A 27785-nucleotide genomic window follows, 5' to 3' on the forward strand; every position below is an offset into this window, starting at 1 on the left:
CTCGCTTTTTGAATTGGCGGCGGCCGCTGATGGCGGATGGCGGCGGGCGGCGCCGGCGGTGAGGGGGCACCGGGGCCGGGGGGTGCGGGCGGCCCGGAGCGGGGCCGGTGTGGCGGGCAGCCGTGGTGCCTCCGGGGCTCCTGCGGGGCTCCTCAGGCCGTGCTCCTTGGGCGGGGCGGTGCCCCGGGCCCGGCGGCACCTGCTGGCTCGTGAGGCGGCGGCGGCCCCTCGTCCTGTCCTGTCCTGTCCTGTCCCCGGCCACCTCCTGCCCAGGGCTCGGGAGCCTTCCTGGGTGCCTCCTCGGGAGGGACCCGGGAAGCGTGGGAGGTGTTCGTGTCCTTTCCTTGCTGTAGCAAACCCATTTTGGTTTGTGGGTGGTTTGTGTCCTTCAGGCTTTCCACAAGTTATTGGGAGGTCGTTTCTGAGTGTGATGCTGTGGGGGTGTTAGCTCTGCCTGAAGCCTGGAGTGAGGGTGTTCTGAGTTTTGCTCTTTTTGTGAGGGAAAACTGTTGTGTTCGTGTCCTTGCGTGCTGTTTGTTTTCCTCTGTATCCTGGCACTATCAGTCCGTGAGTTTAGTGACAAATATTGCTATTATTAAAACAAAGAATGCTTTTAAATACACCCAGGATGGAACCTCAGAAATAAATAAATTGGATAAATCCATAAAGAAAATCAATGCCCAGACTAAAGTCTGGGCTTCTTCAAAATGAAGTTCTCTGCAAGTTCATTTTACTTGGTATAATAATAACAGTACTGATGTCTCAGACTTCTAGGAAATAATCTCTAGGATTTAAGTTTAGTTGTGCCTCTGACTGGAGGGTTTGTTTTCCTCTGAGTTTACATTGTAATTGTTCTTGTGGCAATCATTATTAACAATATGCTTTGAATCTGCCAAGATTCTACTTCCCTCCACCACTGCAAAAAAAAAAAATAAAAAAAAAATTGGTAACTGTGTTACAGTTCCTGGTGATGACACTGTAACATTCTGGCCAGGGATTCCCCACAGACTCTTTGTGGCTGAGGTTACTCTCTCTCCTCTTGCTCTGGGAAAAATCAGGTGGGTGGCTGGGTCACAGGTCTAGGAAACTCAACTGCATGGACATGCACAGCTCTGTGCGAGCTGGAAATTGAAACTACGGTGGCAAGTCTGGTAGCTGAATATGTCTAGAATAATGATAGATTTGTGGTGTTGATTGCTGCTCATCACTGTGTTAGGAACTTGTGTATTATGAAGATTGGAGTCCCAGGTGTGATCTCTGGAAGATAAAGTCTTTTCTGTATTGCTGGTATGCCAAAGTGCCCCCTGCTTTTTGTGTTCTGACTTTCTTTGCTGTGTAATGGGATGGTCATTACACAATTTGAAAAGTGGTATGTGCTGTTCTCCAGGGGTTTTAGTGCCTCCAGAGTCCTCTCCAGACAATGCTCTAGTGCATTATTTGAGTAGCTGCTGCTTTCAAAGGGCACACAGAGTCACAAGAACAATTTCAGTTCAAGTGCTACCAAGGGTTATTATCCAGCAGCAGTTCAGCTGCTGCTCTGGGTAACTCCTGACCTCACTGTGCAAACAGTGAAACCTGGGCGTGTGATGAATCACAGGAGCTGCACCCTGCCTGCCTCGTGTGTGACAGAGAGTGGGCTGTGATGGGCACGTGTCTGAGCAATCTTTGTGCTGCAGGGTTTGGGGTAGGTAGCTCCCAGGAAAGGAGAGGGTTAAGGGTTCTGCCTTTCCCGCAGGTGACAAGGCTGATGGGCAGGGAGAGCACAGCTCCATTGTGTTTGAGAGGAGAGCAGGCCTCTTCATCTGATGATGAAAGGCTACTTCTACTCCATTATAGTTAATGCATGACAGTAGACCAGACCATAGAGCTAGAATATCACCTTTGCAGAGACTCTCAAGCTTTTAAAATTTTTCTAAAAATAAATAGTCTTCTATTTATTTTCTCTTCTCTTCTCTCTGGGTGCTCATTTCTAACCACAATATTTCTAGCCAGTTCACCTGAAAAGTCAGATTTTGGCAAGTTGTTATGCTTACCCTAATTCTTCTGCTAATGTTTCAAATCAACAATGCTAATTTTAGTCTCAGCTGTAGCTTATTATAGTTTGTCACTGAAAGAAACAAGTGCTTTTAGTTTGCTGCTTTGTGGTTAAGCTTTTTTAAATGAGCACTTGAGTTTGTGCTTGCCTGTGCTCAGAGTGAAGTTCCCTCTGTGCAGATGAATTGCAGAACCATTTCTGTAACAGCTTTGTTGTCAATCTTTTCTGTCAGTTGTGCTACTCTTGATGCTCTATCAGTGTGAGTGGGAGTTCAGTAAGTGTAAATGTTTTGTTTGCTGAAGTCCCTTCTGACAGCCTTGGTCACAGGACTCTTATGAATGAGCTTTTTGCACCTGTAACTGAGCTTGGCCCCTCCACCTTCTTCCAGCTGTTGAAGAAAGAATCAAAGCATAATCATGGCTGACAGCAGTACTCTGGTGTCTGAAACTGGGAGGAGCCTCTTGGCTGATTCTTCTGTTCTTGATTCAAAAATTATAGAAACCTCCAAAGAGAATGTATTCCGGGCAGCTGTTCTGGATGCTGAAGGTAATGGGGAAGTTTATTTTGATACTGCTTGGTTTTTGCACTGACTGATTACTTTGTTGCTATTTAGTAGTTTTGAAAAAACAAAAATACTTTGAGCTTCTGAATGTACATAGAGTAGGGAAAAGGGTGTTGATCTGGAATCCTTTCTTTAAGAAAATTTGGTGTTACAGCCCAAATTGAATGCATTTTCTGGCTCTTGAACAGAAAGCTGTCAGTTCCACAGAAGTTGCCTCTTCTATGGAATAAATCACTCCAGGTGACATTTTGACACCAGTGTTTGGAAACTACAGCTGCTCTGTTGTGGACAAATTAATAGGTGTAAGGTATGAGAGGTGGAGAGATTAATAGTCTTGAGCCCAAAATGAATTCAAGAACAAATCCTGAAATTAAAAAACAACCACCAATTTTTTCCTCCAAGGCAGTAGCCAAAAACTGCTGGTGGTCTGTTGATGTAAATGATGTGGAGGCAATGCTTGTTCTTCCTCCTAATATTTTGAAGGTTTATTAATACATGGGAAAAAAGAACAAGGCATCTAGTTTCAGTTTTGATATTGCTGGTAACTGCTCAATTACCAAGAAAGTAATGAACCTTGTCAGCCAGGAACACAGAAACTATAAAAGATACCAGCTGTCTATTTTCCAGTAGATCTTGATATCTAATTCTGCTGGAAGCATTAAGCCTGTAATTTTTTTGGGGTTTTCATTTGCTTGTTGTCTTTCTTCCTACCTATCCCTTGATTTACGTTTTTGCTTTGACTGGTCATGAATTGCAGATTCTTGCTTCACCTCTTACTAGAAAGTTTGGGCTCTAAGTCAATTTGGTATGCCTTAATTAAAGGACACTCTTCTTAAAGTAACATTTATTTTCAGGATTGCTCCTGATAAGGAATCTTGAAAGGCTACTGTCTGCCTGTATTCTTCTATACATTATTGCTTGATTTAGACATCACACAGATTTTTCTGCTAAAATACAAATATTATCCTTGCTTCTCTCTGAGCAGAAGAAATGCCTCAAATAGAAACAAGAGTGGTTTTGGTTCAGGAAGCAGGGAAACGTGAGGAGCTTCTGAAAGCCTTGGAGGTATGTGGGCCTGAGATAAAACAGTCTCTGGAAGGGCATGTTATGCCTTCAGACTTGTAGTAACCAATTTGCTTCTGTACTAAAGTTCTCCTCTTCCACAGACCATTAAGATAATGGAAGTACCTGTTATAAAGATAAAGGAAAGTAGTCCTGATAAATCAGAAGAAAAACTAATAAAAAGTATTATTCATATGGTATGTCATGCAATTCAGCACATGTAATTGCATGCAGCATGTTACACTTCACTGGGACTGAAATGTGCACACGCTTTAATTTGGATTAATTGGGCATAATGGTCATAATATATGCTAATGGTTCTGATGGTGTCACAGCTCATCAAAATCAGCACTTTTTTAAAATATGGAGTAATACTTGTAGCTCTTATCTAGTGGTGTTTGCTAACAGGAGCATCAAAATATCCATGGGGACAACCAACTGCATGCTTGTGTTCAGTCACACAAGTCTGTGCTATGAACTGGCTTTGTAATTGTTAATGGACTTCTTTCAGTTGAAAGCTGCATTCAAGCTGAAGTGCAAGAAATGCTTTTCCATTTCTTGATGTGAAAGGCATAAGAGATAAAGTTTGGAACTAATGTTTGAAATTGGAATGGACCAAAATTTTTAACCCCTTAAAAATATCAAGCAATGAACAAAATCTATTTCCATTTTGTAGATGCTCTGCAGTGTGGAGCTTGCTGTCGCAAACTGGATACTACTTTTTAGTAGCATCCCAAAGTACCCTAGCTGTTCTGACCATCTGAAATTTCATTTATCTATTGAGCTTAGGGTGTTTTTTCTATCTAGCTCCTTCCAGTGCTACATTATCAGTGTGAACTGATACATAAACTGCTTAAGCAACCAGAATTCTGATTCTTCAAAAGCAGGAATTACTTTGACATTCAGTCTTCAAGCATGCAGCTCATAGCATTCTTGTGCTAGAGAACAGTGCATTGCATTCAGCTTTCACAAATCCTAACTCTGTCTCTGAAACATGAATCACACATTTTTCTAATGGTCCAAAATAAACATCAGTTGAATTTAAACTTGTGCAAGTATGTTACCTGAGTAATGCTTTCCCTTTCACCCCTGTGCATCAAGGAAATTAAAATGCCCTACATAAAGACAGACACAATAGAAGAACTTGGAGATTCTGACTCCCCAGAATTCGAGACAATCTTCGTTGTGTCAGACTTCCAAGCTCCCATCTTTGGCAACCTCTGCAGGGCAGACTGCAGAGTCATCGGGCCGCCGGTGGTGCTGCACTGCGCGCAGAAAGGAGAGGTGTGTGCTCCTGCTGGAATCAGATGAGTAGCTCCCCTCTGCACTGACTTCTAAGAGTTCACAGTAAAATCTCTCTCACTCTTCCAATCAGTTATAAACATTCGTAGCAAGAGAATTTTGAGACATGCAAGTTTCTGGTGCTGTGTTAGAATCTCAAACATAGGGAGAGAGTGCAGCCAGACGGGGTAAGGCTACAACTGCTGCTGTAGTTGTGAGAGTTGTTGATCACCAGTTGGGACTGTGCCATTGGGAAAGGCAGCATACAAATGATTCTCCAGTAATCACTTTATATTTCCAAAGTTGTACTGTAGAGAAAATGGATTGGGGAGGAAATAAAAAGGATGGAGTGCTACCTGTAGAACTTGGGGATGCTCTAGTATCAGCAGGCCTGGAGCTAAGGCATAACTGAATACAGACTGGACTAGTGTCTGATGCATGTTTGATAGTAGAAATAACAGTAATGTATTAAAGGTAACGTGAAAACTTTAATGGCTGCAGTATGCTGTTGACTCATGAGCTTTCCTCTTGTTTTCAGCCTTTACCTTTCTCCTGCCGTCCACTGTACTGTGCAAGTATGTTGAACTTGGTACTGTGCTTTACAGGATTCAGAAAGAAAGATGAATTAGTAAGTAATGTATTCTTCTTTGGATTGGTAAAACCATGTTAAGTATATTTTCAAGATACTCTTCTGTTCCATCACCCACAGGGTTTAACCACAGCTCATGCTTGTACGGGGAGAATAAATTGTTCTTTTGTTTTTTTGCAAGTCCAGAGGCAGAGATATTTGCTCTTCCAATCAGTTATAAACATTCCTAAGACGGGCAAGTTTCTGATTAGAATCTCACACACAGTGAGAGAGTGCAGGCAGACAGGGTAAGGCTACAACTGCTGTAGTTGTGGGAGTTGTTGGATCACCAGCTGGGACTGTGCCATTGGGAAAGGCAGCATACAAATGATTCTCCAGTAATCACTTTATATTTCCAAAGTTGTACTGTAGAGAAAATGGATTGGGGAGGAAATAAAAAGGATGGAGTGCTACCTGTAGAACTTGGGGATGCTCTAGTATCAGCAGGCCTGGAGCTAAGGCATAACTGAATACAGACTGGACTAGTGTCTGATGCATGTTTGATAGTAGAAATAACAGTAATGTATTAAAGGTAACGTGAAAACTTTAATGGCTGCAGTATGCTGTTGACTCATGAGCTTTCCTCTTGTTTTCAGCCTTTACCTTTCTCCTGCCGTCCACTGTACTGTGCAAGTATGTTGAACTTGGTACTGTGCTTTACAGGATTCAGAAAGAAAGATGAATTAGTAAGTAATGTATTCTTCTTTGGCTTGGTAAAACCATGTTAAGTATATTTTCAAGATACTCTTCTGTTCCATCACCCACAGGGTTTAACCACAGCTCATGCTTGTACGGGGAGAATAAATTGTTCTTTTGTTTTTTTGCAAGTCCAGAGGCAGAGATATTTGAGGATGGGAACAAAACTTTGTTCAAGTCATTTTTTCTGTGTCATTTTGGGTCACATTTTTGTCGAGTGACATTAAACTGCTGTAATTCAATAGGCCTTAAGGGTTTGTAAGTTGAGGCTTCAGATAAGATGATGTTTACCCAGAAGTGTCCTTTTTGTACAGGTAGTAGAATAAGCATGTAAATCTCTGTAGCTCTGTTCAGAGCATTTGCAGACACGTTACCTTCTCATGATATTGTGCTATCAGGACTTTACTTTTTGTTTGATACCCTAGCACTTTGCTTTTCCATTTCAGTAGGCAGTTACCATCTAATTTCCCTACTGGACACCTGGGAATCAACAAATGGCTCCACATCTTCATCTGAAAAAAACCAAACCCAAACCAAAAGCCTTTGCATGGTGTTTGGGTTAGTTAGGTTTGATCTAGAATTGACTAAATCAGCCAGGAAAAGGTCAAATCTGACACGTGTGAAAAGGTGAAGGTGTTATGTATGATGATCCTGAGAGTACTGGTGGCTTGGATACAAGCATGCAGTCTTCAGGCTACACAGCAAGGCTGTATTAAATGTTGAAATAAAAATAAATCTAATAGCTCTTTTGATCTATAAGCTATATCTTCTGTCGAGGTGAACAAGTTGTTTTAAGAACAGATCAGAGTATTTCTATTTCTAGGCATATAATGTAACCTTCTGTAACTTGCTTTGTAAACCACTTTTGTACTGAACTTGCTCTTCAAAAGATACTGAAAACTTTTCATCTTCATTTTTCAGGTTAAGCTTGTGACCTTGGTTCATCACATGGGTGGAATTATTAGAAGGGACTTTAGCTCAAAAGTTACTCATCTGGTGGCAAACTCAACACATGGAGACAAATTCAGAGTATGTAAGCTTGAGTTGGTGTTTCATAGAAACCTTTGGAATTTGGCTTTTGTAGACTGTTCATTATACTCCAATTCAGAAGCTGTTTTTTCCTGTACTAACAGCAATAACTTGTAATGGTGAATTCATCTGTCTGGTATTCAGCTTTGGCATGTTTTTGTCTCTCTGGGAGATCTAAATAAGATAAATTTGAAACAGACAAGTATAGTGAATAACAAGATTCAAAATGGTTAAGTATTGATGCTACCAGTAGTAAAGACTGTGATGAACAAATGCCTGCTTTTGTCTGTCCAAACAATAAATTTTGAGGTAACTTTTAAAGAACTTAATTGGTGTATGTCTTCTAAAAATTATTTTTAACTTGCCATAGCAAGTGAGGATTCAAATATTCCTTTATGCATAAATAGACATGAGTGTGCTTTTGCTTTTCTGATTCTAAAAGGGGATAATTTGGGACATTTGCGTTCAGTTTAGAAGTAAATAACATATGATAGGTTTTTGTACAGTTTAATATGATGTAGCAATGTCTATGCCTCTTTCCCTGGTTTGAATTTTTGGTAGGATATTTAAAAAAAAAATAAAATTTTTTTTTCCCTTGTTTGTCTTTATAATTTTGCAGTTGGAAGAGAAGTCCTACTTTCTGTTCAAACACTCCTTTTTGCCAACTCAAAGGAGAAAATGTAGGAAAACTGTACAATCTCTCAAGCAGTCATGGCAGTTACCTTTCAAATAGTCACTTTCTCTTTGATAAAAGCAGGATAGGGTATTTCTCTTCATACAAAGTATCAAAAGCAGAAAAAAGATCCCATATTACACTGGAACGGAGATTTGATTTTGTGTTTTTGTGAGTGATGAAGGATATCAGACTAACAAAATGGTGCACTTTTGAGGAAATGTCAAAACAGCTATTGATCTGATTTCCTAGTCCCTGAATTCATACATTCTAACTCTGGGTAGCTGCAGTTGGATATGACTTTTGAAGGAATATGTGCACTTTTTACTTTTCAAGACAGATACTGCAAAAGGAAGGTTACATTTTTTTCTTGATATGGGAAAGATTTAAATGGAAATATTTGGTACAACTTATGCTTTTCCTATTTTGTAGATTGCTGTAAGTCTTGGTGTCCCTATCGTGAAAGCTGAGTGGATTTATAAGGCGTGGGAGAAAAGGAATGAAATGTAGGTGTTTATTTTCCTTCAGCCTTCACTTTGCATCCTGTTCACCTGAAATGTGAACTTCTGCTTACATATTGACATAAGTCACTTAAGTGACTTTTTTTGTGCATCTTCTTTCTTTCAGTGATTTCTGTGCAGCTGATGATGACTTTAGAAACCAGTTCAAGGTTCCTCCCTTTCAGGATTGCATGTTAAGTTTCCTGGGATTCTCTGATGATGAGAAAGCTAACATGGAAGAAATGACAGAAATGCAAGGTGATTGTTTATGAAAACCTGTGGGAAGAATGGGGTGCAGTTCATAATGATAGGTGCCCCAGAACTGTTAAGTGAGATACTAATTTCCTACAAGGATATTCTTTCCTGATTATTTGCCTCTTTTTTTTTTTATCTAGGAGGACATTATTTACCAGTTGGTGATGAAAGGTGTACACACTTGGTTGTTGAAGAAAGTACAGTAAAAGATCTTCCATTTGAACCTTTAAAAAAACTTTATGTTGTAAAGCAAGAGGTTAGTGCTGAAAATTCTTTAGGGAATGCTGCTATGTAGAACTGTGTCTTATTCTGAAAAAAAATCTTCCATGCTAACTGTGTAACTATTATAGATGGTTTTGACTATTTTTAACTTTGGGTGAATCTTTAATGTGTTTATAAAGTTTTTCTTTTTTCCTTTAGTGGTTTTGGGGAAGCATTCAAATGGATGCCAGAGCTGGAGAGTCCATGTATTTATTTGAGAAGGTATGTTGAACACTCACACAATGCACAGCATATTTTGGTGGTAGAATTAGCATGCAACATAGTGTGTGTGGGACCAGATCAGATGTTTTAAAGCAGCATTTAAATTCCAGGTAATCCATTATAAATTTTATAGATAGAGTACTAATATGGAATAGAAACTTCTTTCTGCTTCCCAAAGGTTTTTATTTTAGAAAAGGAAAAAAAAAAAAAGCTTCACCAATTTTGCTTTGGCTTCCCTAAGAAATTTTCCTTTGTGTTGATCTGTGATTAACCAATCTCTGCACTGAGTTGAACTGGACACAGAGGATAAAGCCCTGAATGAAGTTTTCTCTCCCTGCAGTCGGAGAGTCCTGACTTCAAGAAGTCGGTGTCGCTGCTTTCGCTGAGCACACCCAACAGCAACCGCAAACGGCGCCGCTTGAAAGAGACGCTGGCCCAGCTGACCAGGGAGACAGACATGTCCCCCTTCCCTCCTCGGAAACGGCCCTCAGCTGAACATTCCCTCTCCATTGGCTCCTTGCTGGATATTTCCAACACTCCAGAGTCAAGCACTGCCAATGGAGGTAGAGCTAAAGCCTTCCATTCAGCCATACTCAGTGTTTAACAGCTCGTGGAAGTGGTGGTGGTAGGGAAGTCTTACAGGTTCTGCTACAGATTTGCAGTGTAATTCCAGGCTTTTCCCTTTTCAAAGTGTGGAGGAAAAAGTTGGAGTGAAGAGTTCAGACACAGGCCAAGCTGTCTCTTGTCATCATGTAAGCGTGTTCATATCTGAAGGAATAGATATAGAGGTGATAAATAGGGAGTACAGTTGAGTATTACTCCAAAATGCTTCAAATACTCTGCTGGAAGTCTGTAGCAAATTAGCAGCATAGTCAACAGTAAATCATCTAAAATGCTCTCCATAGGATACTTGGAGGAAAGAGGACAAAGATTCTTTTTCTAGAGGAGTTAAAGGCAGAATTCCTGCAGGGCCCACTCCTAGGTCTTTGAAATGTTCTATTGAGGCAACCCTGTTGCCAGCCAAACAGGGTTATGTCTAAAACTTCACAAGAATCTAAATCAACAATTTGTTTTGAGTGAATGGACAGAGTTTTAAATATCTCTGCATATGGTTCTTGTGAAGAGAGGAACTGCAAAATTTTGGGCTAGTTAAAAGCTGATACCCCAAGTGTTTTTTAAAATGTCTGGTTCCACCATAAAGGAGGTATCTGGAGCCTGCTACTGCTTTAAAAAGGCAAACTCAGATCACATAAGAGCTCCCAATGAGGCACAACAATTATCATGTAAGTGATAATTCAGAAGGAATTCAGGGAAGATCAGCCTGCTTAGGTGATGCTAATGCTCTTGTTACCCCTGGTAGGGAATTTTATTCTAATCCAACAGCAGCAGTCAGTCTCAAAACTTGCTATTTTGGAAACAGGTACTTATTTCATTGATAACTATGGCAAAAATGAGCTTTGATATCAAAAAAGACAGTATAGGTCTCTGAGATCCAATACATGAGCAAATATTTAAAACTCATGAACTGTTCCAGGTCCACCTTGGCTTTAGCTTTAAGAGAAATGACTCTCTTGAGCCTTTCCCCTTCCCCCTGTAGGATGAAATGTAAGGGTTTTGTGCAAGGGCTGATTTTAGTAAATGGTTTTGAGCTACACACTTAATGCAAGCACGGCAGGCAGCTGAGAGATAATTGTTTACATGGCAAAGTGGAAGTAGAAAAGCACTTTTGTACTAGTGTAAATAAGTAATGTTCAGCACCTAATCCTTGCTTCCTGCTAAATAAGGAACTAATAATGGGGTCAAGTCATTGACCTGCCCATAAATGGCTTATTAGTTTAGGTCTAATTTTGAGGAATAATGTATTACTGTTGTTCTATAAGTAGGCTGTAATAAAGAGAGCTATTTTCTTGAAAGAGCCCTGATAACTCTAGAATATAGCCTTTAAAAAAACCCCCAAACTTATCTTCACTTAAAAATTCTGAAGCTTTTTTTGTCTTTGAGGGTGAGCTTTTTTTAGAGACTCTATTATAATAAAACTCAATTTTCTTTTGGTAATATCTCTTCATCAGAAACACCAAAATCCTGTGCAAGACCTTCCAAAAACTCCACTCCTCTTCCTCTCAAGCAGTCTGCAAGATGGCAAGTTGCAAAGGAATTGTATCAGACAGAAAGTAACTATGTTGATATTCTGACAACAATTATTCAGGTAAGATGGTTTTAAAGCCAGTCCAGGTCAAATGTAATAAGATATCCAATGTTTACATTAAGTAATATTTTCAATCTGATCTGCAATCTTTTGAGGGCTTGGGTGCATCCAAGCTGCATAGGAAGATGACAATATAAATAGGCTCATGTAATTTTACTGACATATAAAAATACTCAGTTTCAGGCTGGAAAATACAATTTCTAATCTGGGATCTGCAGTGCTGTTGCAATATATATGGAAATTGGAAGTGTCAGGAAAATAAGAACTTCTTGGCTAATGTTTTAGATATTAGTGAATAAAGAGAGATGGCAGAGGGGAAAAATATTTAAAAAAAAAATTCCAAGAAGAGCAGAATAGCAAACAACTTACAGGAAGAACTTAATTTCTTGAAAGTATTTCTATTGCAGCTGATTATCTACTTAAAGAATGAGCCAAGATGTGTGAGTAGAAAGAGATGAGAGGGGGTTATGCTGTAGAGATGCATCAAACTAAGTGTTTGTATCTTCAAACCACTCTCCAAAACCCACTCTTGCTGAATGGAGACATCTCAAGATTGTGACTGCAGGAAGTGATGATGTAGAAGGAAAACACTCTTGCTTTCATAGCTATTTCTAACACAATGTTGGCAGCTGGGAGGGCATTAACTTTTTTTTCCTCTTAATTCATCAGTTGTTTCAAGTTCCATTGGAGAAGGAAGGACAACTTGGGGGACCAATCCTTGCACAGGAAGAGATCAAGACCATATTTGGCAGCATTCCAGATATTCTTGATGTGCACACTAAAATCAAGGCAAGCTGCACTTTCTCCCCTGCAGGGGAAGCTTTCATAGAGACTTTGAATCTTTTTTGCATGTTTTCAGTTGTGTCTCCTGTATAGGTATAAACTCTTCTGGTGCTGATACATACTCTTTTAAATAGTGACATTTGCCTATTTGTGGCAGCATTAATCTGCAGGCTTTTAAATAGAGACTTGCAGGCTACCTGCAACTTGGTGATTTGTTTGTTGGTGTTTTTCCAACCAGTGGGGTCTAGTCTGGTTAATCACACCAGCTATTGATGTGTGCCCACTGAGACAGAGATGAAAGTAGAGCTGTGTGTCCGTGGTTCAAATTGGAGTCACCTGCAGCAGAGAGTTGTTTTGATGTAGTTGTTGTGTTTTCCTTCATCTTTGGTGTTAGAAAGATATGAGCAGTGGCAGCAACAAACCAATATTAGTGATAAATCCTTTTCACTGAAGGTGAATCCTGAACCTTCAGCTGTGCCCTCCTGTCCCTCTTATTATCTGATGGTGATTGAGCTTGATCCTTATCAAGCTCATATAGGCTTAACAGGTTTGGTCTCACTTTCCTTGACACTCTGGTGTAGCAAGTAAGTGGAATCTATCCTAGTTCTATTTCAATCCTGTCTTATAGACTTAAGTCCTAGATAAGTTGTTCAGTCTTAATTAGAATTGGTTCAACTGTCTTCTGTGTATCCTTTCTCAGTATTCCTTTGGGATGTGTTGTGTATTGTGCTGGATGCAGCAGTGTCATCTTGCTGCAGAGCTGGCTAGTCCTGACATGCTGCCAAGCTGTACTTGCACTGATTTACAGCTATATATACATATTCAGTAAGCCAGAGATCTCTTGTTTTCAGCCTTCAGTAGACTGGAGGGGCTGAATGTGAATTTGTACAGCTTTTAGGATTGCCTGTTTTGTCAGCACAAAAACACACCTAATGATGTGTTTGGCAAAACAGTGATCCCATTTAATGGCTTTATGCACTTTATGCTCAGCTTGTTTTCTCCCCCCATCCCTGCATGTATTCTAGGAAGACCTGGAAGATCTTATGATAAATTGGACTGAAAACAAAAGTATTGGTGATGTCATTCTCAAATATGTAAGTTCCTGTTTCTTTCTTTATGCTTACAACTATTATCTTGACTTATGAACAATCCACTTCTAGGAGCTGGCAAACAGAAGCAAAGCACTGCTGAGAAAGAGCTCCAACTTGTATCATTGTCTTTTTTATTTAGACTTTTCAGTTGGGTTAGGTGATAAAATCCATGTCAAGTTTTAGTGTGGATGTCTGTTCACAGGTATGAAGGATTATATCTACAAATACCTACAGTTTGAGAACTGTAATTTGCAATGCTACAGACACGCTTTTTACTCACACATTAAAAAGCACTTCCCAGGCCCTTAGCCATCTGCTGTCTCTGATCAATAGTAAAGAACTAAGAAAATAACTTATGATCTTTCTTCAAGTCTTGAAACCTGTAAGTGAAGGAGTCCTGTGTAGAACAGGGAGGCTACGTCTGGGACTGCAAAGTATTTTAACATAAATAGGCTGCTAGGTATCTTGTGATTATTTTGCTGGTCTGATGATTTTTGAGACAAATAGTGCCTGTCATTCAAAAGTTTTCATTGCTTCTGGTGGTTTAAAAGGTGATCACAGTAACTGGTGAAAGTACCTGTCTGAAATTTCCAAAATTCTCACCAAAAGCTAGGTGACAACTTGCCTCCCACTCGAGCTGCTCAGCAGCTTCTGACATTGTCATGTTTGCTTGATGCTGGTGAGAGCAGCCTGCGTTTAATCAGCAGCATCAATCTGGGGCATCTGGCATGCAAAAATGTCTTAACTTGTTCTGAGAACACGTATGGGTTTACAACACATTTTTCATTATTCTTTATTGCAATGTGCCTTTGAGCAGCTTTGTATGGCTCAGGGCATATGAACATATGTACAAGGATACATAATATGTAAAGCAGAGCCCTAACAGTTGTTTCTTTCAGTCAAAAGACTTGTTGAAAACATACCCTCCATTTGTGAATTTCTTTGAAATGAGCAAGGAGACGATTACAAGATGTGAAAAGCAGAAACCAAGGTTTCATGCCTTCCTAAAGGTGAGTGTCTGCAGAACTAACTCTGAGTAGAACATGGGGACTGTTACCATATTCTGCTGAATGCAATAGATGGAGGAATGTGAAACTTTGAAAGCTTGAAGAAATGCAAACACCTCTTGGTGAGAGAAATAGGAAGTATTTGAACTTCAATCCCTCAAGCTCCTCATAAGACCCTTTCAGAAAAAGTCCGAGTTCCTTCTCTGTTAAACAGCTTTCAAGGTGGTTTGATTATATGCATTTGTTGCTGGAAAAAAGTCCTCCCAAATACATGTCTTCTCTTTTCTATAAAGATAACTGGAGCTGCTGCTTTGACTGGTCCCCTCCCTGTGAGACTTGTATTTCTGAAACAGCTTTTAACTTTCCTTGGGCAGCTGTGAAGCTCCAGGGAGGTAGAATTTCTCAGCATTCTTGTGACTAATGAATAGGAGCCTAACAGTGGAGATCTAACAGGAAGGTGATCTTCAAAGAAAGTTATCTGAAGATGAGCCTTAGAACTCTTGATCTCTTCAGATATGTGTGTACTGTTAATAGCGCAGTGTAGCTTTAACTCATATATCTAAATAGTCAAGTGTCAAACACTGACAGTTTCTGCTCCTGTTTTCTGAGGGACTGGGAATTACATCCAAGTATTGTATCTAAAAGATGGGGAACAAATAAGAGAACAGGCCATCCCCAGTCCCACTCCACATTAGCAGCTGGAACAAGAGCTGGTGGGTTGATATGGACCCTTTAAAACTAGACATTCTGAGATTATAAATCACTGTGTACTTTTGAATAGAATGTGGTTTTTAACATGCTCTGTTAATGACTGTGGTAAACAATTCTCACACTTGTATAGCAATGCTAATTTCAAGGCATGGTGTTTTTCTCTGATCTTGTGCTTTTCTTGTGTATGTGTGTTGGAAATAATGTTTACTTTTTTTTTCCTCAGATAAATCAAGCTAAACCTGAATGTGGCCGCCAAAGCCTCGCTGAGCTCCTTATCCGTCCTGTTCAAAGGCTGCCCAGTGTTGCCCTGCTACTAAATGGTAACCTAGTAATATGTAATTTTGTTAGTTTTTCTGTGAAGGTGTTAAAACCACAAGATGATGTCTGCCTTTTGTCATTATTAGAAATAGCTTTTCTTATCTAAAATAAGCCTTATTATGTGAGTTAACCATGATTCCTGGCAGTCAGTAAGGCCCACTAGACAGAATTTAGGCTTTCTTCAGTAAATTCCACTTGTTCATACATTTGTATGCAGGATACAGATAAAGGAACAGTTTGCACTGACAATTCTGTCTCTTCAAACAAGAATATAATTAAGATTCACATGAAACTAACATAAACTAGAGAGCAATTCATATTGACAAGGCTCACAGTTTCATGTGTTCCACCTGGTATCAACCACTTGCTATAAAAATGCTTTTGTTAATAAAGATAATAAAAAACCCACATCACCCTTTGCTTCAGGTGGAAAAAGACTTCTGTGCTTGTCTCTGCACTTCAATTTAATTTTTTTTAATAGTTTGAGGGTTTGGTTTCTGTATTGTATGTGGGTTTTTTTCCTTAATGAGATGTCTGGACAGCTTCTGTTCAGCCTAGTTCCCCATTTAATCAGTGCTACTTGGACTCCAGGGTAGATCTGATGTCTTCAGTCAGCTTATCTTAACTCAGTCTAAACTTGAGTTTATGTTTCTTTTCAGGCACTTGTAATATGTATGGAGTTTTTATTTATTTTTTTAATTGTAGATATTAAGAAGCATACAGCAGAAGAGAACCCAGATAAAATAACTCTAGAGAGAGCTATTGAATCATTAAAGGAGGTGATGACGTAAGTCATGTTGATTCTATGGAACATACTGTTAACCATACTGCAGTTAGCTCCCTCTGTTCCTCCTGAATTATCAATGTTATTTTGCCACAAGGAACAGTAAGTAAACATAACTGTAGGTGTTCTTCAGCCTCCTTTTGGCTGCTATTGTCACTTTGGTGTTCTGTGCCAGAGCTCTAAAGGAGTCTGTGATGTTCCCCAGTGCTTGTACCTGAACCTCTGCTGACACCCTGCCTCAGCAGGGGTTGTCCCCAGTCCTCTGTTCTGTTCCAGCTCTTTTTTCTATCTTTTCCCTCTGGAATGGAAGAGCTGGGTTTTTGTCTTTAAATCTTACTTCTATGCATTATATCTACTGAAAGGACAGACTTTTAGTGGAAGACTAGTTTTTCTTCTGGTCCTGTATTAGCTCTTCTTGGCACTCTTCCATGAGTTAATTAGCTGAAAGCTGAAGTTGTTTAGATTGTAAGTCTCACCTCTTTTGAAGTGTAGCGTATGTCTCCAGCAACAAGAACTCCTGCATTAATTGGGCAAATGTTTGTCCAGTTTTAACAACAATTTTTAAATTGTAATTATTCTTGGATCTGCTGTTTGGTGAGCTGCAGTCCTGATTTGGGTGAGACAAAATGCAGGCTGTAAAGAACTGAGTTGTCTCTGGTTCAAAATGTTACAGGGCAGGGGAGGGGAATTCTGTTTTAACTGGTGTGTCAAGTGCTGGTAATATGACAAGAATAGTGTTCTAGAGCTGAAATTTCCTATGTGATTTCATGTGGTATTTGGTTATTTCTTCAGGCAAATGTGGCAAGTGCTGCTGTGTAAATTCTATGCCTGAATGTTTAGCTTTATTATTTTTGTATGTCTTAAATGCAATGCATCCATGTACTGCTGCTTGGTATTGAAGGTTAATATAATACGCTTTTCTTAGACACATTAATGAAGACAAAAGAAAAACAGAGGCACAAAGGCAGTTCTTTGACGTCGTCTATGAAGTGGATGGATGTCCAGTAAGTAATTTCTGCAAAGCTGCAGATCTCTTAAATGACTGCAGTACTTTGTTCCCTTTGCAAAAACGTGTGAGGCTGCAATGCAACGGTGCTGGTTTAAACAGATTGCCAGTGTTAAGCTGTAAGCAAGCAGTAATCCAGCCCTTGAACTAAATGCTTAATGAGCTTTTTGCTTTTGTCATTTAGGCCAATCTCCTGTCCTCCCACCGCAGCTTGGTGCAGCGTCTGGAAACTGTAGCACTTGGGGATGACCTCTGTGACAGGGGAGAGCAGGTCACACTCTTTCTGTTCAATGATTGCCTAGAGGTAAGGTGACTATACCAGCACATCTCATGAACTGAATTGTAAAAGGCTTGACACTACACATGAATATAAATAAGTAGAATTTAAGACCTTTTGAGGCAGAATTCGAAGTCACAGATTGCTGATAGGTCAACACATGCTGATGTTTCTTTTCCATTAACTATTGTATAAGCCTCTCATGGCTGAGAGGTGTTAATGTAGCCTTTTATGACTTGCAGCCAGAGTAAAAACATAAAAGCAGCTTAATATGTTAAAAAATGTTTATCTGAATAGCACTTTGAGTAGCATCAATGGATGAAAAAGCACTGAAGTCTTTGGTTCATCAGGTTGTTTGTCCTTTTAAAGTTTAGTTGTATGTGATGGGAGTGAATAGTGGGCCTTGGTACATCTGTCTGTTCTTAGGCTACCAAAAAACCAAAATCATAATAAATGCCTTAAACTCAAATTATGTTAGGAAGAACTAGAGGGGAAGAATAATCTAACTGGGTTTTGGAGTGGAAAAACTGAAATGATAAAGGACACTTTCATAAAGTACTTGTTGCTGTCTGCAGCAGTGAAGAACACTGTCTGCATAGAAGACCACCTCTAAAATAATTCAAAATTAGTGCTGTCCTAAGCAGCACTTAGAGACAAAATCCTGTTTTTGTGACTAGTGATGAACTCTCCCTGCTGAGTTGACTCAGTTTCATCACTCCTCATAAAGGAAGGAAAGGAAAATAAAACCACTTTTAATAAAGCTTCTTGGCTTGTCTCTTGGACAAGAGACAAACAACAAGATGCATTACTTTAACACACAAGTGCCTTACATGTTTTTATGCAAAGCCTGCTCAATGGCTGCATGCATAAGCAACAGCAAGTGATATTTCTAGGACATAACACACCACACCTTATGCTGGTTCATGCATATAGATGTTGTCTTTTCTGTTTAAATCTAGACTACCTTGTGGTAGTTTTCAAAGGACCCTTGTTTGTTATGCAGGGTAGAATTGAGGTCTGTAATGCAAAATACTTCTTCTTTAGGTATTTTTAAAAAAATTGTGTTTTTCAGCTGAGTGTTTTGATGCCAAGTAACAAATATTGCTTGCTGGGCCACTTGGGCTGTAGGCAGTGAATAGTGAGGTAAATCTTAAAGGTATTCAGTTATGTGGTAGAGTAGCAAGATTTTCTGTGCCTTCCTGGACAGTAAAAAGTAAAAAAAAATACAGAAAGGAAAGGAAACAATGGCAAGAGCTCTTCCAACTGACCCTTTCTATTCTATTTAACTGCAGATTGCGAGGAAACGGCATAAAGTTATTGGAGCTTTCAAAAGTCCCCATGGCCACACGAGGCCCCCAGCATCTCTCAAGCATGTTGTTCTCATGCCTCTCTCCCAGATCAAGAAAGTCTTGGACATCAGGGAGACAGAAGGTCTATGTGTTATGAAAGTGCTTTGGTAGCTAATTAAACTGTGTTTCAGGGTGTGAAGGAGAAAGCTCTGCTGTTGTGGGATGGAATGCTAAGGTGTATTTATTGTATGGTATGTTAGGTATGTGATTTTAGTAAAAGCTTCTGTTTGAATCTGTGTATGAGCTTGAGAATTCCTTGTACTGATGCCCTTTTGGCTTTTTGAGAATTGCTGCAGGATGCTGGATTTGGCAGAACTGATGGCATTTGATGGCATTAGCATAAGCCAACCAGCTGGCAGTGTGAAATAAACAGAGTTAAACACTTGACAGTTCTGGATTTACAAAATAAAAACCAAACCTCAAACTTCAGCCCAGAGCATTAGACTGGCCAGAGAAAAGTGCTGTTGGTGTGAAACCAAATTTTCTTCTCACTGGTGATGATAATGCTCAGGAGAGCTTGGCATCTTAAAAGATGACTTAATTTCCCTGTCTGCTTTGTCATACTGCTCCAGCCTTGCTAGTGACCTATAAAGAATCTAGTCACACCAGTTTCTAGATTTCTATACTGGCAGGATTTGGTGTTTCACTTTAAGTGGTGATATGCACATCATGTGTTCTGCTTTATACACTCTGAAGCACCTGAACATAGGAACCCAATTAAGAAGAGAAATGGCAAAGAGGGTAGGTGAGGCTGACTGCTCAGCAGATTATTTGGTTGTTCAGCTATTGCCTGAACAGCTGATTGTAGCCTCTTGATGATGGCTGTGGACAGAACTCTGCTCTTGCAAGTGATACAAGAGCTAGTGTGTAAATAAAGATAAAATCACACCTAAATCATGTTGTCTGTAGCTCCAGCTCCTGGCAGACAGAGGGTTGACCCTTCTGGAGTTTTCTCCCTGAATTATATGGAAAAAAATATTCTTTTTATGAACTCCTTGCTCTCTTTTTTTTTTTAACAAAATGTAGATTGCCAAAAAGCTTTTGCGTTAGTTGAAGTTTTCTCCCTGAATTATATGAAAAAAATTATTCTTTTTATGAACTCCTTGCTCTTTTTTTTTTTTTTAACAAAATGTAGATTGCCAAAAAGCTTTTGCGTTAGTTGTGAGGCCACCAACAGAACTCAACAACAAGCTGCTCAGTTTCCAGATGACAACTGAAGACCCTTGCAAGGAGGACTGGCTGAAGATGCTGTGTAGGCATGTGGCCAACACTATTTGTAAAGCAGATGCAGTAAGTACTCTGGAACCATGCTGCTGATTGAGACATTTCCCTCTTTTTGGCTTTAAGCACCTGAAGTGAAAGAAGTTAATAGTGGACATGCCTGAGGTAAAGTAGAGCAGAAAACACTTGTACTGACATGCCTGCAAGTGAGTGTTAAAAGGTAGAAAAGGAAACAGCCTGGAAGTTAGTTTGTGCAGAAGCTAAGTAGTGCTTAAAAATCAAAAATTATGTATAATTAATTTGTGATGGTGAAAGGGTGTTATTCAACTCTGCACTATAGTTCCTGCAAGAATTGTATTCAGCTTGCTTCTTTCACATCTATCTTTGAATTTACAATCCCAGTGTTGCTGATCATTTATGTTGGATTAACTCTGTGTTAAAGTTCTTTGTTCTACACCTATGAGGCCAGAGACATGAAGCATCTTCCTCCCATAGACAGAAATCTACAACATTAAAAGAAGGAAATAAGAAAAACAGGGAAATAAAGGAGGCACTGGCATTGTCACATTTCTAGAAATTCAGCATGTGGGCTTTCTACAGTTAGAAAACTGCTTTGAGGAGTAGATCCTCTCCAATTACAGCAGCTATCTTTGAATTTATGATCCCAGTGTTGTTGATCATTTGTTGGATTAACTCTGTGTTAAAGTTCTTTGTTCTACACCTATGAGGCCAGAGACATGAAGCATCTTCCTCTTCCCACAGACAGAAATCTACATTAAAACAAGGAAATAAGAAAAACAGTGAAATAAAGGAGGCACTGGCCTTGTCACATTTCTAGAAATTCAGCATGTGGGCTTTCTACAGTTAGAAAACTGCTTTGAGGAGTAGATCCTCTCCAATTACAGCAAGAGGCTTTCAGCTGATGTTTTAATTATGTAAAAGTCTATGCATATCAGTCATCTCAATTTGCTGAAAATACGTGCAATACATACAGCTGAAGCTACTTGGTGTAAACCAGACATGCTTTATGTTCTGCAGTGTATTGTTACAGAACAATATTTGGTTGTGATTTTTAAAGGCATGCTTGTTACAGGAGAGGTAATTAAGTAAAGAAAACAGCATCTTAGTTTTATTTTGTGTGTCTTGTGGTCTAGGGACTTAGGAATAAGAGACTTGGACTTTGTGGTTTCCCTTCCCTTCTAGGTACTGAGTATGAAAAGTGCTGATGTGGAAGTGTTAATTTTCTTTAGTCTGTGTGTTGCCTATCTTCAGTATTTAGTGTAACATATAGCTTGGATTTTTAATAGCAATTAAACCTTTGTGTAATAAATGCACAGTTCCCTCTTGCCCCAGACACTCAATCATATGCTGACAAATTGTAACCTACTTTGCTGAATCCATTAGTTATAATTTCTCTACCAACTATATAATACTTCTTTCTTGCTTATTTAAATGTCAAATTGAGCTTCAATTTAAGCACTTTTGCCTGGTTTTAGACTTCTAGAGCATCATGTGAATGGAGATAACATTGACTTTGCCACCTGGTGGCAGCAAAGGCTTTGGCTACTCTTCCTTAGGCCCTAGAAAGGGACATAAAGCTACTGGCTGGGGTCTTCTGATATTTTTTTTTAAGTGTGTAGAATGTCTTTTCTCAAAATGCAGAAAACAAACAGCAAAAAAAATAATCCCAGCAACTTCCCATTCCCATGTGTGCCCCCTCTGACACCCAGATTTTGTAAGTAGGTAGCCAGAGATTGTTTTGCACATGCTGGAGTTTAAGAAAGAGGCACGAAAAAACCCCAAAACTCGTGGCTGTTCTGCAACATGTATTGCACTTCAGCTGAAAGTCTTTAGTCTTAATGTTTGAGAGCTGGAGCTCTCAAGATTTCACTTCAGAAATGTGCTAGATGTGTCAATGGAATAAAGCAATGTTTGCCTTGGACCTCCCTGGGGATGCCTCAGAACTACTGCCTTTAATTTGGTCAGCCCTGGACTTGAAACTGAATCAGACAAACTGAATGTGAAACTACTGATGAAGTGGTTTCACAGACTGATTGCACCAGCTGTTGATCTAATGAAATGCCCTGAAAACAAATAGCTGCTGGACTGTATAAAGAGTTAAATGTAGAATATGGCTATTAAACCCTCTAAATCTGACCTATGGACTACAAAACTATATTTTGGCAAGTGCTCATATTTGACCATTATTAAGACTCTTTTTGTCTACAGGAGAATCTCATTTATGTTGCTGATCCTGATTCAGTTGAAGTAAATACTAAAGATATGGACAGTACTTTAAGCAGAGCATCCAGGGCAATAAAGAAAACATCAAAAAAGGTAAGATAGTGCTTTTATTATCCAGAGAATTGTGCTGGGATTCCTCTTTCAGGTGGTTTGTAGTATTTACAGTAGTGACAGGAAAAACTTAATCTGAACTAAAACTCTTAAATATAATCTCCTTAAAGAAAGAAGGAGAGGGCTGTTTAAGGTTTTGGAATATCTGTATATATGGATTTAATTATTACAGTCATAAGTATTATGTAGTCATTTTTCAGTCTGTTATGGAACTTATGCTGTTTAATACTTTGAGTCTTTTAAATATAATGCAAAAATGAGCAGCAACTTAAAGGAGGGGGGCCTGACTGCAGGCCTGAGGGATGGAGGAAGCCTTGGTGACCAACCTTGCTTTGAATTCTCCCTGAATCTCTGCCCTCCTGTCTCCCTCCTGTGTTGTCCTCATATTTGGACAGAATGAGAAGAGCAAGGATGATGAGAAGCCTGCAAAAGTCAGATCACTTTAGATGTGGGCGTTTGGCTGCTTGTGATCCAACCACCAACACTTGATACACATCCTAGAGATTTTCAGAATGGTAGCTTGTATAATAGTAGTTATTACAATCTGTTTTTAGCCAGTGTTTAACCACTTGTCAACCTCCTCAGGTCACAAGAGCCTTTTCTTTCTCCAAAACCCCCAAGCGAGCTCTGCGCCGGGCTCTGATGTCTCAGAGCGCCACGGAAGGGCGGAGCCCCAGCTCCAGCGAGAGTTTCCTCGGCAGCCGCCTGAGCAGCACCTCCTCCCTGGCGGTGAGTGAGCCGGGCAGCCGAGGAGGCACCTCCTCACCTGCACACTCCTGTTGTGGCTGCTGCTGCTCCCACTTTAGCAATTCCAACATCCACAGCGGGGAGAAAATATTTTAATTGCATTCATAGGGATGTTATTTTCATGAGCTGTTTCATGAGAAGCCTTGCTTCCTGAAAATGCAGGAAAATCTTGATGCACTAGAAACTGGGGGTTGCCTTACACATTTAAGTTGCAAAACCCCACCAGTCTTTTTTGCTCGGGATGGAATATATTTCCTCTTCTGGGAGAGTGAGAAAGTTTCAACACAAGTCTTATATTTGTTCATGCTTTTGATTTTGAACACTAAGTAGAAATGTGGTGTACAACCCTGAATAGTATTCAGTCAAAGTAGTGAGATGACAGACATCCTGTGAAACAAACTGGGAAGGAAGGGTAGAGAAGCATAGATGCTGCAGCCTGCAAGTTTGTAAACAGCAAGGGAATTATCTCCTTGTAAATGTTTAAGAAAACTTGGTAAAATAAAATATTGTTCTACATATTGCAACTCTTCTGCTGTGCCTGGCTGCCTGTTACAGCTTTCTCCTGCTACATTAAGTCAAACTCAATTTTCTAATACAGTCTAGTAAAGCAGACTAGATTTGGAGGAATCATTTTTGCTTTTTATTATAGTGTTTGTGTAAATTTGAGTAAACACCTACTTTCTAATCTGTAGTATGTGGGATAGAAGGCCAAGAAAAGGGAATCCTTTTCATCTTTCTATTACTGACTGATGTGTCACTACTTCAATATTGAGGTAATTCAGTATGTTGGAGTGGCCATTAAATTGTACAACATAAAGATATAGCCCTGCTCTCCCACATGAGAAAATATGAAGCAGTAAGGGAGGAAGTATCACAGCAGACTCCCTTGCTTTAGAGAAAATAAACATCATCTACCAATGGGACTATAGCCTAGTTCTCTGTAGTCTTTATTCCTTCTATTGCGATTATGGCAACAATTGTTTTTGCATTCTAATTGTCTTCATTTTGAGACAGCACTGTATCTCATTTCTCTTGAACTTGCAAGTCATGTACTTCTCTTTTTGTGCATATCTACCCCAGACAAAAATACTTCTTTTCCACAAAATCTTAGAAACTTGCAAAACCATGTTCCTGTTTCAGATTCTTTCCAGACCTCTTGCACCTGTGTTAATAAGCTGCAGCTTGGCAGCAGATGATGTGTTGTGATTTTTTTTAACCAATGCCACACACCACTGAACTTGCATAAAGCCTTTTTGGTTCAATTATAAGGTTGAGGGGAAAAGAGGTTTGGATTCCAGCCTCTCAATTTGGAATACCAGTGCAGTTGTTTATAGGAAACCTGAGTCCATTAAGAGTCAAAGCTGTTATTCAGACATACTGTTTTATTTAAATTAAATCTTGGCCTATGCTTATGTAGGAATTTTTTGGTGCAGGAAAAAAACAGAGTAAAAATATCTTATCAAGCTTAGATGCTTGGTTTTTTTCCTTGTTTGAACTAACTCTTAAATCCCTCCTAATTGTAGATTGCTCGTTCCTCTTCCAAGTGCAGCCTAAGTGGATCTGCCAAATGTGCTGTTAATGTCCATCGCTCCAGTTCTGTTGACTGGAGCTCTCGAAGTTCCAAGCCTCGACCTGTGCTGTGTCCTGGCTCTCCAAATCCTCATCTTCCAAATGCTGTAAAAGCAAAAGCCTCTTCCAACTTGGAAAGTTTAAATGGTCATGCTTTGGACAGACCACGTGCTTTCCCTGTTGTCACTGCCACTTGTGCTGATGCTGGAGGTGATAACCAGTGTGGTGCTGGGAAATTCTGTGCATCAGATCCTGAGTGAAGTGAGCAAGAAATCCTGAGTGCTGTAAACTAAGAGAGCATGGTACCACTCTAATGCACAAAGGGCTTCAAGTGGTGTTGGGTTCTTCTTTAATGTCCTCTAATGCACAGGGTTCAAGTCAGCACTCACATGTGGTTCTGGTTTTGGGTGCAAACTTATTTTTTTACAAATTTTTAAATGAAATTTTTTGGATTTTTTTTTTTTTAGATTGATACACAGTTGAATTCCTCCCTGTTTCAGTTCAGTTGTCCAAATGGCCATGTAGATCACTGGCCAGAGTTCTGAGAACTTTAATAACTTGGTTGCAAGGAAGTCTTGAGCAGCTCATTTTACCTGTGGTTTTAGTTTTTTATTCTCCATCTGTAAATTAAAAGAAAATATCTGGTATAAAATACTCAAGCCTAATAAGAGCTGCTCTATAAAGAGGAGTTTAGGGTTAAATTTTCAGATATTGCCAATGACTGCAAATGGAGGACATGCCATAAACAGGCATAGGACTTGTTCATAGTGAAATGTGTATTTCCCTTACTTGCCCAAAATATCCCTGTTTAAAAGATTCTTGAAGCATGCAGGTGCACAAGCTGCCCAACTACCGTGGCCTGTTGATGTGCTGAGAAGCTTGGCTGGCTGTTTAAGAGCAACAGAGGATTGCTTGTGAAAGTATCTTGAGGTCTAATGTGAAAAGAATATAAAATCTCAGCTAATCCAAAGAGGTTTACTTTTAGTGCTACATATTGATGTGTTGGTTTCACAGTAATTAAGTCTCAGAAGCAGCTTATTCTCCAAGCATCAGAAAAGTCAGCTTCTTGCCTAGTGTGTGCCCATCCAGGCACAGCTAAAGCAAGCTCTGACAAATCATTGGGATGGCTGTTGCCTCCTGCAGTCAACGAGACATGTGTTCAGCATCTCATTTGGGGCTCAGAGCTGATGATAATACAGAAACTTGTAGGATTGCAGGGGGAGCTCTGTTTCTCTAAGAGATTATCATAGTGTATCTTGCCTTCATTTTGGAAGGAGATTATTACTGCAAAAAGTGATGCAAGATGTATACTAATACTTGTTAACATCTACTCTTCAAAAACATGTTCTTGCATTCCAAATCTCTCAAGGCTGGTAACAAGGGAAAGAAAAAAATCTTTCTTCTTCAGTTTTTACAATATGTTAAGTTTCCTGTTCAAACTCTAGAAATGCTGAGTCATTAATTTCAAAAGCTGCCAATCTTTGAGATCTTCTGCACTCACACATTCCTTGTATGATATGTAAAGGTTGAGAAATGTCTGCTGCACTACTGAGATTGACTCAAATGATCAATAACTTTTTTTTTTTTTGCCCAACAGGCTGTTCCTTCTCCTTCCTTGGTCAGCCTTCCCTCGATCTTTGAAAGGAGGAGTCACACATTGAGCCGATCCACAACCCACCTGATTTGAGGCAGGTGGGGCAGACTCTGCTCTGTGGGGGTGACTGACAGGCAGGTGGCTGGGCAGTGACCTGCACTGACATTAATGGTACCTTAGTCATTAGCACTTAGCAATGATTAGCAAAATCTTAGATGACACTAAGTTAATCACAAGGGGGGTTTAGTTGTGTTGAAGCAGACCAGCCAATCAGTGGAATAAGTAACTTGGCCTTCATTTAAGCACAGTATTCCCTTGTACAGATTTATTTCCTTACCAGCATAACTGAAACGTTTTCTTCTATGGAAATTGTCCCCTCCAGGCGATAAACTAGTTTGTCAGATCTTGAAATGAAGATGATGATCACATAATTTACTGCTAGTTTGGATGACACTTATGCTTGCCTAACTTCATCTACTGGCAGAGCACTCTAATGTTTGAATTGTGGATTTCTTAAATGGAATACATTATGAAGTACCTGACCTTTCAAGTATGACAGTTAACCTGTTGTACAGCTGCTTATTCCAGATATTTTATAAATGTAGTTGTTTATAATTAAATAGAATTGAGTTTTGTGATTATGATCTCCTGCAGCCTCACTGTAAACAGATGTGGTATGAGGAGCTTTGACCACCAAGAATGATCAGTTGAGTTCTTTGTCTTGCTTTGAAGTGGAAGTCTGAGGAAATTAATTACACTCCTGTTTAGTAGGGTTGTTAAAAAACCAAACCCCCACACATTCCCCATACTTGGTTAACAAATCATTATTTAATCCATGGGATTATTGGTGTGACATTGGAATTTCAGGGTCCAATTTTGGCGTGTCAAATTTCAGTGTACAGCTCCTAAGGCTTTTAGGCTTTCTCATGTATTTATGTCTTCCTTTAAAACTATGTTCACTTCTGTCATCTCTGAACAGTTTGTACCTTGCAATGCACTCTCACAAACTATCTGAATATGTAAATTTCTGCATTTCATTAACAGTTCAACTGTTGGTATTAGCAGGAGTTCACAACTTCTGGTTTCTTTTTAACCACCTGTGTTTTGTCTTGTATCTATCTGTAACTAGTGATGCTTTTGAATGTGTCAGACTGCACTGTTTTTTATATCTCCTTTTGTCAATCTGAGCAATGTAAATAAACTGTTTAAAATAACACTGCTTCTGGCTTTACTAAACAAGCTTTTATGAAAGTTTACTTTTATATGGGGGGGAAAAAAGCATTGTTGGGCTCCAGCCTACAACTGTACTCTGATTATCTATGCAGTTATTCCTAATAAAGTATACCACTTGATAGGCCTGAATATTTTTTTTTCTTAATATATTCATGAATCTCCCCTGGATCTGTGTGTCCAGTCCATGGTTTGGATTTATTTTTTATTTTTTTTTCTGGTCCTTGTCCATTCAGACTAAGTATCTGAGCTAAATGTGCACTGACTCTTCTATCATAAAGTGGCTCTAGAAAATAAACTATTCAATAAATTCTATGCTAAAAATCTAACAAC

The 27785-nt window shown here is 39.4% G+C and overlaps 1 protein-coding gene across 7 annotated transcripts; it reads left to right on the forward strand.

The window, feature by feature from the left end:
• ECT2 (epithelial cell transforming 2) lies at window positions 1-27544 on the forward strand. Of its 7 annotated transcripts, none has more exons than XM_039713513.1 (26): window positions 1-58; window positions 2424-2581; window positions 3583-3662; window positions 3764-3856; window positions 4761-4943; window positions 5479-5568; window positions 7186-7293; window positions 8399-8472; window positions 8594-8724; window positions 8862-8977; window positions 9142-9204; window positions 9545-9767; window positions 11274-11410; window positions 12080-12199; window positions 13219-13287; window positions 14184-14294; window positions 15226-15322; window positions 16026-16107; window positions 17030-17108; window positions 17295-17414; window positions 18680-18818; window positions 19872-20026; window positions 22187-22294; window positions 22898-23041; window positions 24583-24889; window positions 26226-27544. In XM_039713513.1, the coding sequence occupies exons 2-25, from the start codon at window positions 2452-2454 to the stop codon at window positions 24886-24888; spliced, it is 2958 nt and encodes a 985-aa protein (XP_039569447.1). In that variant the 5' UTR covers window positions 1-58; window positions 2424-2451; the 3' UTR covers window position 24889; window positions 26226-27544. The 7 variants fall into 7 exon arrangements, with proteins under 7 accessions (XP_039569447.1, XP_039569448.1, XP_039569450.1 ...); XM_039713514.1 differs by having other exon boundaries at window positions 24583-24838; XM_039713516.1 differs by lacking the exon at window positions 24583-24889.
• The last annotated feature ends 241 nt before the right edge of the window (window positions 27545-27785 follow it).

This window comes from Passer montanus, unplaced genomic scaffold, assembly GCF_014805655.1.
Source record: "Passer montanus isolate IOZ18808 unplaced genomic scaffold, ASM1480565v1 scaffold29, whole genome shotgun sequence".
In the NCBI taxonomy this organism is placed as follows: domain Eukaryota; kingdom Metazoa; phylum Chordata; class Aves; order Passeriformes; family Passeridae; genus Passer; species Passer montanus.

Bases quoted from the DNA above. Each gene is read 5' to 3' on its own strand.
- ECT2 (XM_039713513.1), top strand. From the start codon at position 2,452: ATGGCTGACAGCAGTACTCTGGTGTCTGAAACTGGGAGGAGCCTCTTG. The intron at 12,200-13,218 runs GCAAGCTGCACT...CATGTATTCTAG, and splicing joins ATGTGCACACTAAAATCAAG to GAAGACCTGGAAGATCTTAT. The intron at 20,027-22,186 runs GTAAGTACTCTG...TTTTGTCTACAG, and splicing joins CTATTTGTAAAGCAGATGCA to GAGAATCTCATTTATGTTGC.